At 45.4% G+C, this 13,845-nt stretch overlaps 1 protein-coding gene across 1 annotated transcript; it reads right to left on the bottom strand.

Annotated features, from left to right (window-relative positions):
• Positions 1 to 3,535: 3,535 nt before the first annotated feature.
• On the bottom strand, positions 3,536 to 13,630 carry RAD9B (RAD9 checkpoint clamp component B). Its single transcript, XM_090292352.1, has 7 exons — positions 13,271 to 13,630; positions 11,683 to 11,789; positions 9,140 to 9,246; positions 8,989 to 9,053; positions 8,362 to 8,481; positions 5,104 to 5,341; positions 3,536 to 3,762 (listed from the first exon to the last, which is right to left on the bottom strand). Exons 2-7 carry the CDS (start codon positions 11,684 to 11,686, stop codon positions 3,634 to 3,636), a joined length of 663 nt encoding a protein of 220 aa, XP_090148478.1. The 5' UTR covers positions 11,687 to 11,789; positions 13,271 to 13,630; the 3' UTR covers positions 3,536 to 3,633.
• Between the last annotated feature and the right edge of the window lie 215 nt (positions 13,631 to 13,845).

Raw genomic sequence — 13,845 nt, 5'->3', positions numbered from 1 at the left:
AACGTGGAAGCCAGAGTGGCAAGTGGCGGGGTATTTATTTTGCACAAACTATTTGCAGTCTGTGTATTTAAAAAGTAAAGAAAGTTGCATCCAGAAGGGTTTTGTTGGAAGGAGTACATTTATACTGGGGCTGATGACATTAGTTCTTTTACTGGGTTTTTAATTATTTCTCATCAGAGGTATGGAGCCTATGATCTGGATATATTTTGCATTAATTTTCCAATGCCTACATTTGATTCCTGGTAGAGCTGGTTAAGTCACCGGCTTTTCTCTGCTCCCATATAACCCGTCAGACACCATCTTTGTAAAGCTAGGTTGGTAGGGTTTTAACACAACTCATTTAATCAACTTTCCTTTCTGAGAAACTATTGTAAGAAAACAATATGTTTGTTCCAGTGATGTTGAAATTAGTGGGACAAGAATCGAGCTTCGCAGTGGAACTGGTTTTGGACCTGGCCTGTACATTTATAGAGACACAACGTATTTTCTCTTTTCCCTGTCTTTTTTGGGTTATGCACTTAATTTTATGACTGCCAGTGGTCAGAGGCTGTGTTGGATGCATGGTGGAATTTTCCAGGTTAAAGGACTCGAGTCTGTGGGGTGTGACTGAGATATGCCGCTTGGTGTGTCTGATCCTGAACTTGATGTGTGTGTTCATTGTATTTTAAATCAAGCGGTATAGAACAGCCCCGCACACACACTTGCCTCATGTAATGGACTTTTATAACAAAAGAGAATTTGGATTTCTAATTTACAAATGGCAAATTCTTTATCCCTCTCTGGATGCACCAAAGACCAGTAAAATTTATAGCTTTTCCATCTATATTTATAAAGCAATACTGTATTATAAAAAAAAAATCAATATTTTTATCACATGCTTGAAATTTTTATTTTGTTCTGTTTTAAAATGTGCACTCTAAACATATCAGAACCTTATTTCTTCCTGTGAACTTAAGCTGCCTGCGCACAGAAAAAAATTTACCCAACAGATATGGAGTCCATAGGCTCTTAAAAATGGAAAGAAGAAATGACGTGGGGGAACAAGTGATCCGTCCTGAACTACTGTACTGGCTTGACATGGTTGATGGGCACTCTGTCACAAAAGAATCCATTCCAGGTGTGCGTGTCTGGGGGTTGGGCTGCGTCTAGATTAGCAGCTAGATTTCAAGCTTTGCATGATGGGAGTGTCTCCTATCAGCTGCATTTGTTCTGGATAGAACAGGAGCCTTCAGTATCACCTTCAGCACCACCGACCTACCACATCAAGTAACAAGGCAGGAATTGTGGGAATTGACTGAGTCAGTTTTGAGCATTTTGGAGATTGTGAACAAGATTGGCTAGAATGGTAAATGTTTGTCCTTTGAAATAAGTTCTTGGTTCCTTGTCACCTTATACCGGCTATCTTTGGTAGAAGCTACAGCATCCAATTTCTCTGGAAACGATCACATTTTAGCATTTAACAAATTTTACAATATGGAAAAAAACAAAACAAAACCAAAATCTGCTTATAAAACTGAAGATACGACACACAAAAATTTGGATTTTATTCATAAAAAATTAAATTCTTTGTAAAGTTGAACTTCTCAACTAAAAATCGACAGTGTCCATGTCAAAATTCTAACTGTTAGCAGGTAGTCTGTGGCAGAGATGGCTAAATAATGAAGCAGATTTGAATTTGTATATACTAATGAGCTGCTTTTTTCTGTTTTGAGACTATCATTTATTTGTCTTACCCAAGAGGCAATGACCTGAATTGGATGTCTGAAATATAACTTATGCAGGAATAGCTCTGTAAATACATTTAAATAAACTGTAAAGATATTTAATAAATATAGTATTTATACTAATCTGTGTACTTTTAATTTGAATAGTGACTGACTAAGACACCGACCCTTGACAGTGAGTTTGGTTATCTCTATCAAAGTGCACATTTCTGGGCCCCTTAGTCAGCTAGTCTGGGAGAGACCTCATACTTTACAGCTTTCACTGTGTCTTTTACTGGTTTATCCACCTCAGCGCTTTTCACCAGCTGGTTTACCACATCAGTTTGGCTTCCTCAAAAATTCGTCAAAATGGACTGATCATTGGATGTAAAACACACATGGTTTCCTAGCTGAGAAGGCTTTTGCACCTTCTACGTGGTATGGGGTGAAGCACGGAACAATCGGGTGTCATTTAAATTTAGCTTTCTGTACCCAAATTCTAAAATGCACATTGAGTACAATTTAACAGTGTAACTATCTTTACAGACCTATCCCCCCCCCCCCGCCCCTTTCCATGGGTGAACCAGAGACTGGCATCCTCAGCAAGGAGGTCACAGTTACTCGTGTGTATAAATGTCCCCTGGGTAGTCATCTCCGTTTGTCAGGCATGTGGCAAGTCCAGTGTTAATCATCAGTGTGAGTATAAGATACATATATCTTTAGTCTGCATGTGAAAGGGCCTCTTGAAATTTTGTGGGCATCACCAGTTTCCACAAAAAGCTTGGTGAAAGCCCATTTTCATTCACTGCGGAACACTTTGGGATGAACTTGAGTTTTTATTAGGTTATTGTGGGTAGCTGTGACTCATTACTGAGCTACAAGAGCCAAATTCATTCTGGTTTTAGAAGTCTTTCCAAAGTTCCAAAGTTTATCCATTCAGCCACCTTTGTTTATGAATTCCTCACAAAATCTCGAGTGCAGTTGCCTGCCAGTTAACATTTCCTTGGAATCCGAGGGCTTCACAAAGACTTAACAATGAGATGTTACAGAAGCCTCGTTCGTCAGGTTAGAATAGACTATAAACAGGTTTGGGGGAGGGAGAGGCAAGCAGCGTAAGATATTACGTAACAGTGTTTTGGTGCCAGATGTTTTAGTCCGTGCAGGTAACGAGCTAATTCTTAGAGGCAAAGAACAGACGCTCCTCTCCCGCCTCGTTCTGCTCCAGAGCCAGGCTGTCCTGACGTGGAGGTTAGTGCTCTATGTCAGGTCGTTCAGAAACGGGTTTTTGGCATCACTCCCATTAGATTCTCTTTTTTTTTGCATCACACTGTAGAAAATCACATCTGAAAATTAGGATAATTTAAGGCTATCAAAATTATACAGTATATAAAAAGACTCCAAAGTGAGGGGGGTAGCTATATATTTTTATTTTACTTAAAATCTTAACAAAACATAAAAAACAATGGACAAGAAGGTCATGGCGTGAGAAGAGCCTGCATTACTTTTACTATGTCTGAAAGCCCCAGACCCTCGTGTTTGCAATCAGATCCAAAGATAGATGCCCGACTGCTAGTCTCAAAACTGCAGGCAGTACTGACGCACTCCAAGTGGCTGCTGAGGAAAGTTTAAATTCCTTTACAAAACTGGCGAAGAAAACGCTAAAAGCTCTAGTGTGAACATGCATTGAACTTCAGAATTCTAATGAGCCTTACCCCGCACAGAAGACTCTCCCGCCCCCTCAGGAGCGGAAGGATTTAAAGCAAACGCTAGACCCCTGACGCGCGCTGTGCCCGATGTGGCCGGGAGAGAGGAGCGGAAGGCACCCTGCCCTTCAAGGACGCCCAGACAATGCCGGCTAAGCGTGAAAACGTGTTTGAGGTGTGAGCGCCACATGGGTGGGCTGGGGGGCTTACTCAGCCATCACTGAGCGTTACAGTATGGAAAAGCTGCCATTGTTCACGTCCTCTTCGTTGTCACTTGCTGTTGCCAGGCTGTCGAAAGGGTTGTGGCCGGGTTCTCGCAGGTCGGAAGAAACTGCTCCAAAGAATATGCGCGAAAACTGGAGGGAAAGAAGAAACCGCGCTGTTCGTTCAAAGCACAAGTTCTCACTAGGTGCCCCCGGGAGCAGCCCCCCGGGAAGCTGGCCAGCGTGGTCCCCCTCACTGGCGGTGACGGCTCACGGGGCACTCGGACCCCTCGTCCCGGACCAGCGTTCTCTAAGACAAAACCCTCCCCGAGGCGCACGGGTGGGGTCAGTCCTCCGCTTCTGACTTCCCCGCCTGCGCCATCCAAACTCACGCCGGGCTGCGGGGCCGGAGTCACGGGCGGGCTCTGCAGGCCCTTCTGCCCGACCCCCAGCTTCTCCCCTTTCCCCCCTCCTGCGACAGATGCTGCCGGCCCAGCTAAAGCCAGTCCTCCCCCCCCCCCCCCGCGGCCTCACAGCCCCTCCCACGCCGCCCTCTACGGGACAGGCATGTCAGCACGTAAAAATGATGTCCCTTGTCTGTAAAATACAGCAAAGGGCCCCCCGCCCCCCCTCCCTGCCTTACCGCTGCTGCGGGGCTGCCCACGCTTGCTGCCCGGTGTTCTCAGGCTCCTATTTACTCCTAAACAAGCTCCTGACCCCACGGCTTCACGGAAACGCTTCCTACCGCCGTCACCAAAATTCACCAGCTTCTTGGGCCGATGACCATTTTCAGTCCTCACCCCACGTGGCACTGCGGCCCTCTTCTCCTGCCACACCCTGGTGGCTCTCTGCCCTCCTCTGCGCAGCCTTGGAATCGGGGTTCCGCAGCCCCGCACTGCTCATATTGGGGGCCAGCCGCGCGTTGCAGGATTTGAGCGGCCTCCCCGGCCCCTGCCCGCTGGGTGCCAGCGGCACCCTACTGCCCGGCTTTCCCTTACTCAACCCCCGTCCCCCGCCCCGTGCCCTGCTGTTGCCTCTTCAGTTAGCTGTCCGCTTGGGCCGCTGCGCTCCGTCTCTAAGGACTCACCATCTCAGCCACCAGGGGCTACAGCGGAGCTCCCACACGTGCCTCCCTGTCCCCGTTCATACAGGGGCTGCAGCTCAAGTTATCTTCTAAAAATTAAACTGCTAGCCCTCCTTCCTAAAACGCTTTGAATACCTTAAATGCCAAGATACTTAGTACGGCTGCTGGCACGGCCGACAGGCCTCTCGGGCATGGCCGGCCCACCAACTGCCCTGGCTCCACCCCGCGCCAGTGTCGCCCTGGCTGCCTGCTCTGTAACCAGCCCCTTCTCCGCTCTACTCCACTGCCAAACAGCAAGAAAATTAATTTTAGGAGATTGGGGGTGGGCTGCAGCGGGGAGCCCACAGAGGCTGCCTGATGACGGGAATGTCTGCCTGAGAGGGGCCTGCCCCTCAGCGTTTCCCTTTTACCTTCCTGAGACGCGGAGACCCTGGCTCTTCCTCCACGGGGCTGACGCTGCTTCCTGGTGCTTCCCTGACGTCCGCATGAGCTCTTTTCGTTACAGGACTGGCACACTTTCCCACTGCGGAGACGCTCCTGAGAGTCTCACCAGGGTAAGGCCTTTTGGGTGCTGCTTTTCTCCAGATGTGCCCAGTGGCCTCGCTATCTTTTTTACCAGGTGCCTTTGAACTTGCGATCAGATCTGGCCTGCGGTATTTATAGGGATTAAATGAATGAACTGTTTACTTTGAAATGTCGTCGGCGTCGGCAGCCGTCCGTCTCGAGAGACGATGGCGTAGCTTCCTGAGAGTCTATCTGCACCGCCGAGAATGACTGTGCAGTCCGATTCGGGAGTGACAATCCCTGCCACACATGTTACAGGTGAAGGCAGATGGCTGTTGTTGCTGCTGCTGACGCTGCTTCCGCCTCGATCTTTTCTGGACCGCCTCCTCGTTGCGCGCAGCCTCCGCGCGTGACGTACCTTGCCTGACCGCGAGCCTCCAGGCTAGGCGGTCGTCTGCTTGTACTTCCCATGTGTTGAGATTGATGGAGCATTGTGTCATGTCCTTTTTGCAGATGTCTTTGAACCGCAGTTTTGGGCGCCCTGTCATCCTCTTGCCTTCTGCTAGCTCGCCGTAGAGGAGGTCTTTGGGGATACGGCCTGCATCCATTCTTTTGACATGGCCGAGCCACCTGAGGCGTCTCTCGCTAAGAACTGCATGCAAACTGCACATATTGGCTCGCTTCAGCACCTCGGTGTTGGGGACCTTATCCTGCCAGGCGACATGCAGGACGCGTCGCAGGCACCTCATGTGGAAGCTGTTGAGTTTCCTTTCGTGCCTTGCGTAGGTGGTCCACGTCTCGCTGCCATAGAGGAGAGTGCTGAGTACGCAGGCTTGGTAGATGCGCAGTCTGGTTTTCTCAGTGAGGCTGGAATTGTTCCACGCTCGCCGGTTCAGTCTGGCCATAACTGTGGCTGCCCTGGCGATTCTCCGGTTGACCTCCAAGTCGACTGACAGAGAGCTCGAGATGGTGGACCCGAGGTAAGTGAAGTCGTTGACAACCTCCAGGGTGTATCCGTCGATGGTGATGCATGGGGGAGTCCCCGTGCCTTGAGCCATAACATTCGTCTTCGTCAGGCTGATGGCTAGTCCGAACTCCTTGCATGCGTGGGAAAGGCAAGTGACTAGCTGTTGGAGTCCCTCTTCGGAGTGTGATGTCAAAGCTGCGTCGTCGGCGAAGAGCATCTCACGGATGAGCACCTCTTTGACTTTGGTCTTGGCTCGTAGACGGGCCAGGTTGTAGAGCTTGCCATCGGATCTGGTGTGAATGAAGACACCCTCGCTGCAGTCCTTAAAGGCGTATTGGAGGAGCATGGAGAAGAAGATTCCGAACAGCGTAGGCGCGAGGACGCAGCCCTGCTTTACTCCGCTGCTGACTGGGAAGGCCTCAGAGGTTGCGCCGTTGTAGGACACCGTGCTGTGCATGTTGTCGTGAAAGGACATGACCACAGCAAGCAGATGTGGTGGACAGCCAATCTTCCGTAGCAAGCTGAAGAGTCCGCTTCGACTGACCAGATCAAACGCCTTCGTGAGGTCGATAAAGGCGAGGTAGAGTGGTTTATGCTGCTCGTGACACTTCTCCTGCAGCTGGCGTAGGGAGAAGATCATGTCCACTGTTGAGCGGCCAGCTCTGAAGCCACACTGGGACTCTGGGTAGACGCGGGAAGCAAGGGTCTGCAGGCGGGCAAGAGCGACCCGGGCGAATACTTTGCCGACGACGCTGAGGAGAGAGATGCCCCGGTAGTTGTTGCAGTCGCTGCGGTCTCCTTTGTTCTTGTACATGGTGATAATGTTGGCGTCTCTCATATCCTGGGGGATGTAACCCTCCTTCCAGCAGAGACAGAGTAGATGGTGGAGCGGCTGTAGCAGGACTGGTTTCCCGCTCTTTAGGATTTCTGGAGGGATTCCGTCACTTCCTGGTGCTTTCCCGCAAGCGAGGCGGTCGATGGCTTTGCCGAGCTCTGCCGCAGTAGGTGGGGTGTCTAGCTCCTCCATGACTGGTAGGTCTGGGATGGCGTTAAGAGCAGTGTCTGTTACGGTGTTCCTCGTTGCGTACAGCTCGAGGTAGTGCTCGGTCCACCGCCGCATTTGCTGTTCCTGGTCAGTGATGACCTCACCTGTCTTGGACTTAAGGGGGGCGATCTTGGAGGGGATTGGGCCTGTTGCCTTCTTGATACCCTCATACATTCCTCGTGCATTGCCTATATCGGCGGCTTCCTGAATGCTTCCTGAATACTTTGAAATGTATATTTTTATATAACTAATAGAACAATATGGTATGTCAATGATGACACTGCTTTAGGGAATATACTGAAATAATATGGAAGTAATTGTTTTGAAAGTTAAGATTTACATATATGATTATTTAGACATTCTCTCTACATTTTGGAATTTTTCAGTAAACAACCTAGTGTGCATGAGATGGTCTTGTGCTATGGTAACAGGGCCAAGTTAGAAAAGAAGTCAAATAAATCACTATAAATCTGTACGACAAAATTCTATATAGGCATTAAAAATCACATTGCCAAGCCATAATCAGTGATACTGGAACATGTTCACAATATACTATTCGGGGGGCGGGACAGGATAAAAAACTACATATGCTGTATGGCCTCAATCTTGTTTAAAAATATTTTAAAAATACAAGTACATGCAAAATAAGTCTGAAAGAAATTAGGGTGAGCCAGATGTTAACAGTGGCTCTCTCTAGGGGAGTGCAGTTGTGGACGATGTTGACTTTCTTTGTATTTTTCTGTATTTTCCAGACTCCCATAGTAACTTTATGCAGCTTTGACAGTTGAAGGGCCCCCGTCACCACAAAAAGGAGGTCATTAGGAGACAGAGGAGGACAATGGCCGTCCCTCAGTCTGAGAAGAGAGCTCTAGGTATGAGGGGACACCCCTGTGAGCCTTACCACCGTATCACTCCTAAAAGACAACTATCACAAATGGACGTGATCAGCAGAGAAAAAGCAAACATCTAGAGCAAGATTGCTGACACTTCTGTTACGGTCAGGTCTTACCGAAGCTCTGCCTGCTTCCTTCGGACTTTCTGACCTAATGCGTTACTCCTCTCCTGCTTCCTGAATTAATACCGCTGCATTATTTCAGAATAAATTGTAATGGCCTTTTCCCAGCCAGTAAAGATGTCAGAACATGGCCTTACCTCTTCTGTTTTTCTGAAAGACATGACTGCGGAGAAGATGCTCTGCTTGGCTCGTCGGCCAATGTAGCCAAAATAAAGTTTGCTTCCAATAACATGCCATTGATGCTTAAAGCCACAGGCCTAAAAAGGCAAGGTCAGAGCACACATTACAGCCACTTTCTGATGGATACTGGGAAGACATTGGAAGAGGATACCTAACTCAGGAGTAAAAGAAAACAGCAAAAGTCCTTTTGTCTTTTCACAAATTAACAAGGTCCTAAGAGCTGAAAGGGCCCTTAGAATGATCAGATCTAACCTCATAAAACACATCTATCCTAATCCAATCTTGCTCGAAATATCATATAAAGTGTCATAGTTTCAGAGATTTAACTTGGATAAGCCGTGTATTATTTTATAGTTAGGCTATTTATTCATGTCAAATTTATAAATGTTTTCACTCTGGGGACACATACCAATTAAAAAACACCATGTTATGGCATCTTTTAAAACTTTAGTTTGGTAAGTGTTTCTAGTAAGGTTAAGGAATTCCTGAGGAGTGAATTAATTTTTAAGTGATTCAAATGGTTTTATTATTGCTATATATCAAAAGAAAAAGAAACAACTTCAGAAAAGTTCCCAAGGACCTACTTCCCAGGAAAGTCAAAATGAATGGATATAGGAGTATGTGTAGCTTCTGAAAATATCAGCACTCCCTGAAAGGAAAAGGAGAAAAAAACATGTGAAATCTTTCTTCAAAACGACCAGTGAAATCTTTCATTTGGTACAAACTGTTCTTTACCTTCAGTTCTTTGAAGCTAAATGTTATTTCAGTGTTAACTCCAATTTGACAGAAGTCAAACTCATCTGGACCCACAAACATCTCACTGTGTACAGAATTGTTCAAATCTGTTTAATATTGTAGGAAAATAAAGAATAAAATTAGTTCCAGAGGTATTCGTTAAATGTGAAGATAAAAACATAGCCCAACTGGTAGGTTTAGAGCCGCCATAAATTCCTTGACATCCCCTCACTGAGAGGTGGGGTCTGTGTCTACCTGCCCTCTCCTAGAATCTGGGGGGCGGACTCTGGCTGCTTTGACCAGTACCGTATGGAGAGGTGGCCTGGTGCTGGTTTCTGAGCCCAGGCTTTGCAGGCTAGCAGCCCCCACTTCTCTCCTCTCTCCACTTCCTCCTTCCTGCTGCCCCTGCTCTGGGACCTCAGCCACCATGCTGACTTCCTGCTATAGGAAGTCCGAGTTAATGAAGAGGCCACACGTGTGCAGGTACTCAGGGTACCAATCCTGCTGAGCTCTCAGCACCAATTACCAGGTCAGTGGGCCACCTTGGATGTCTTCAGATGATTCCAGACCTAGCCACCAACCTCAACCGCATGAGAGACCCTAAGGGACAGCCGCCCAGCTGAGCCCTGTCAACCCACAGAACCAGGAGAGGTAAGAATAAATGATTTTAAGCCACTATATTTTGGAGTGGCTTGTTATATACAATGAAATAACCAGAATACCATAAAAACTAGTTTATTCTAAAGGGAACTATTTATAAATATAGTTTATATAGAACCAAGTTATTATATTTTGACTCGTATCCTCTGTTTTCTTCTTCACTCATATATAACTTAAATATCATTCAGTATTTTTAACAAAACCCGCTACACAAGGCCCCTGAATGATAACCACATCTACAGGCAGGGCCTGTTCGGGAAACCCGACCCAACGTCAGCCCTTCGGCGAAGCGAAGGTTTCCATAACAGGCCCCGTTCTCACGTCGGCGTCTGGTAGCTCTGGCTGTCAGCGAGGCACCAGCATTTCCTTAGAGCTGCGCATGGGCTTCAAGCCATTGCTCATGTCTGGGTGTTTCATCTTTCTGTTGCTATTGTAACATTATGTTCTCTCACTCCTATTGTTTGTATATATGAAAGCCATTTTCTTCGTCTTTTATATCCTGCTACCTGAATTATTTTATTGTTTGAGTTTGTTTTTATCATTGACTTTCTAGAGTTTCCAGGTGTATTATTATGTCATTTGCAAACAGAAATGGTTGGTCTTTTAGTGCCTTTAATTGATGCATCTAACTGCACTGACTAATAACTCAAGTACAATTTTTAATAATAGAGGAGACAGGAGGTATCTTTGCCTTGTCTGTGATTTTAGTGGCAATTAGTCTTTTCCTACTAAGTAAGATACTGGCTTTGGTATATGTGAAAAGTATATATTTAATCATATTTTAAAGTGTCCATCAATTCCTATATTTTTTAGTGTTTTATATCAAGAATAAATGTTACACATTTTACAAGGCTGTCTCAGCATTTATGGAGATAATCATATAATTTTTTCCCTTAAACCTATTGATATAGTGTTTTATGTTACTGGAATTTCTAACATTGAACCAATATTGCATTTCAAGGATAAATTACACATGGCCATGGTATACAATTTCCTTAATGAGGTGTTGAATTTTGTTTCCTAATATTTTATTCAATTTTTAGGTGCATTTAAAAAAATATCAAAATACTGTGCATACTATTTCATAATCTCCTTCATTTAATAGCATCCTCTTCTGATGGAACATGGGGATCATCACAGCACCTACATCACAGAGAGGTTAGGAAGAGCAAATGCATTCAGACACGCAAACCATTTAGAACGGAACCCGGCACAAACTAAACGCTGCAAGAGTCATCTGACCCCACCTAACCCCTGGCTCTCCTGGCTTTCCACTTTCAAGTAACACAGCCCCTCCCTTTGTATTCCTTCTTTAGTGCCAGCAACACACAATCACCCGAGGTCAGGGGGGTCTCAAACAGCTTGTGCCAAAAAGACCCAAGTGGATTTTCCGGGTGCCACAACTCCTGGTTTAATCACGCCTTCGTTTCTCCGTTCCATCCAGATAACTCTTGGAAGGGTGGAGGAGCACTTACGTTTTCTGCCCTATGTATTTGCTGTCCGGAATAGCTTACGTTTCTAATTCAAATTTACTTTTTCTTACGTAGTCAAAGATCATCTCAGTTGCACTACTGGCCTCTTAATTTTTCTTTATACTAAACACGAAGTATGATAAAGGATGAGAAACAGACCTTACAATCTTAACTGTAAAAATATTTTTATCAGTAACCATTCTCCTAATTTTAAAACAACCGGAATTTCAAAGCCAAGTAGTTTAATTATTGATTGGATCTCTTAAAATTTTTAATGATGTTTCTATATCGTACTGCTTTTTAGAAAAAAATAAATATTATGTCACTAATACTTACTGAATGGTTAGGAATCAAGAAAGCCAGGAAGTAATGTTACATCAAAGCACCAGGACAGACAGAAATAACCCTTACCCATGGATTCCTCATCAGAACTCTTAATGCAAACTTCCAGTGGGGTAACAGCAAGAGTAACTTCCTCTTGACTTGATGAAAAAAACACAATGGCCTCAGCAAGCACTCTATGAAACGTAATAAAAATACGACGTTATTTGAAAAACAAACAGAAAGAAACAGCTTTCTAATGGGACTGAAATCTTTAATCTAGAAAGAAATAGGTTAGTTGGCCTAGATTTAGAAAAATTCACCCAGAGGACTATATGTTCTTTCTTCTATATGAGCTGCTATATTTTTAGTATATTTAATAATTGTAACTTCATTTAAAGGCCAAGAGAATAGTAAAACACATTCTTAGTAAACATGAGAAAGCTGCAGGATAAACCAAACACCAGAAAATGTCTCTAATTCTCTTTGTACGTAACAAGTATCTATTTTTAATTGGCCTGGGATCATCCTCCTAAGGGAGACAGTAGAAAACGGAGCTGTTCTCACGGAACTGGGGTGGCCGGTGCCGGAGGCCCAGCTGAGAGGTGGAGGTTGCAGGCTGCCTGCTGCCTATATTCTCTTTCCCTTTGTTACCTGTCCTGGATTATTAACTATTACTTTCAAGGCTGTCTGGACACCCCAAATGCCCTTTCATCCTGTGCTCCCTTTCAAAACCAACCTTATTAATATATAACTCCCAGACCACACAAGTCCCAGACTTCAGGTTGCTGGTTTGCGTTTCCCTAGAGACTAATGGTCCTGAGCATCTTTCCTTGCACTTAGCAGCCATGTGTGCATCTTCTTTGGAAAAATGTCTATTCACGTGCTTTACCTGTTTTTAAGTTAGGTCATTTGTCTTTTTCTACTACATTATAAGTTCCGAGCTACTTTTGAAATTGAGGTGTTGGTAGATAAAAAAGAGATCCTTAGAATTTTTGTAAGGTTGATATTATCCTGATGCTAGACATGAGCTCAGCAGCGTTTCCTGAAGCCACAATGTCAGGAAGACCTACAAACTCAGCTGGAAACTTCTCCAGTGATAAGGGGGATGTTGTCCAAGATACCAAGTCACCTGATACAAAATATGACAGCGTGAGTGTGAAATTCAAAAAGGAAGAAAAATACCAATTGCTAATAAATATATGAAAAGATGCTCAAACTCCCTAGTAATAAAATAGACACAACAAAGAACTCTAATAATATCAGTTTCTACCTATTATGTTGACAAACATTTTAAAGATTGATCATATGCTTTATTTAGAAGGATTCTCCTACACTTTTGGTGGGAATGTAATTTGGTACAAACTCTCCAGATAGCAATTTGATAGTCAGTATGTACGCAAATTTAAAATTTGCTTTTGAACCAGCAATTTCAATTCTAAGGACTCTATGTGTGTTAGGCAGCCTAGAAGATGGCCCCCAGTGACCCCCACCTCCTGGTATTTCTGCCCTTATTTAATCCCCTCCCCCCGGGGGTGGGCTGGACTGATAGGATTCCTTCTAACAAAGAGAAAATAGCAGACATGGTAAGAAAGCAATTCCGAGATTAGGTTATAAAAAGACCATGACTTCCATCTTGAGAGTATCAGTGTCGGTCGGTCTGTCTGTCTCTCATTACCATGCTGGGAGGACAGCCAGGCAGTCTACCGAGAGGTTTCCTGGTGAGGAACTGAGGTCCACAGGAGCCACACGGGCGAGCGGGAAGTGGATCTTCCGAGGCCCCCCGACGACAATGTTCGCGAGCTCAGAATGACCCCCACAACCTTCAGATGAGACCACAGTCCTGGCCGAGGGATTAACTTCAGCCCCCCGTCAGGTAAGCTGCTTTCGTTAGCACGAAGTACTAAATGTCTGGTTTTTAAGGCTCCGAGACGTGGGGAAATCTCCTCCACAGCAAGAGACCCCCCCTGCACTGCCTGAGCACTGGCAGCTCCTTTCTGGTAGTAAAACGCGGGCAACAACCTACTGCTCACCAACACAGTAGGTACCCCTATCCGAGGTTTCACGTTCCTCGGTTTCAGTTACCTCCAGTCAGCTGCGATCCGAAAATATTAACTGGAAAATTCCAGAAATAATTTGTAAGTTTTAAATTGCATGCCAGTCTGAGCAGCGTGATGAAATCTCATGCCACCCGGTGCTGTCCTGCCCAGGATGTGGCTCATCCCTTTGTCCAGCGTCTCCAGGCTGTATGTG

This window comes from Furipterus horrens, unplaced genomic scaffold, assembly GCF_987537825.1.
Source record: "Furipterus horrens unplaced genomic scaffold, mFurHor1.1.pri manual_scaffold_11, whole genome shotgun sequence".
Classification (NCBI taxonomy): Eukaryota; Metazoa; Chordata; class Mammalia; order Chiroptera; family Furipteridae; genus Furipterus; species Furipterus horrens.
This window is presented reverse-complemented; position numbering and strand designations above follow the sequence as displayed.

What these genes read in the sequence shown, in the direction of transcription:
- RAD9B (XM_090292352.1), bottom strand. An exon ending in TTAGCTTCAAAGAACTGAAG is followed by an intron (nt 9,054 to 9,139) that starts GTAAAGAACAGT and finishes TTTTCCTTTCAG; the next exon opens with GGAGTGCTGATATTTTCAGA. An exon ending in CTTTCAGAAAAACAGAAGAG is followed by an intron (nt 5,342 to 8,361) that starts GTAAGGCCATGT and finishes TAAATACCGCAG; the next exon opens with GCCAGATCTGATCGCAAGTT.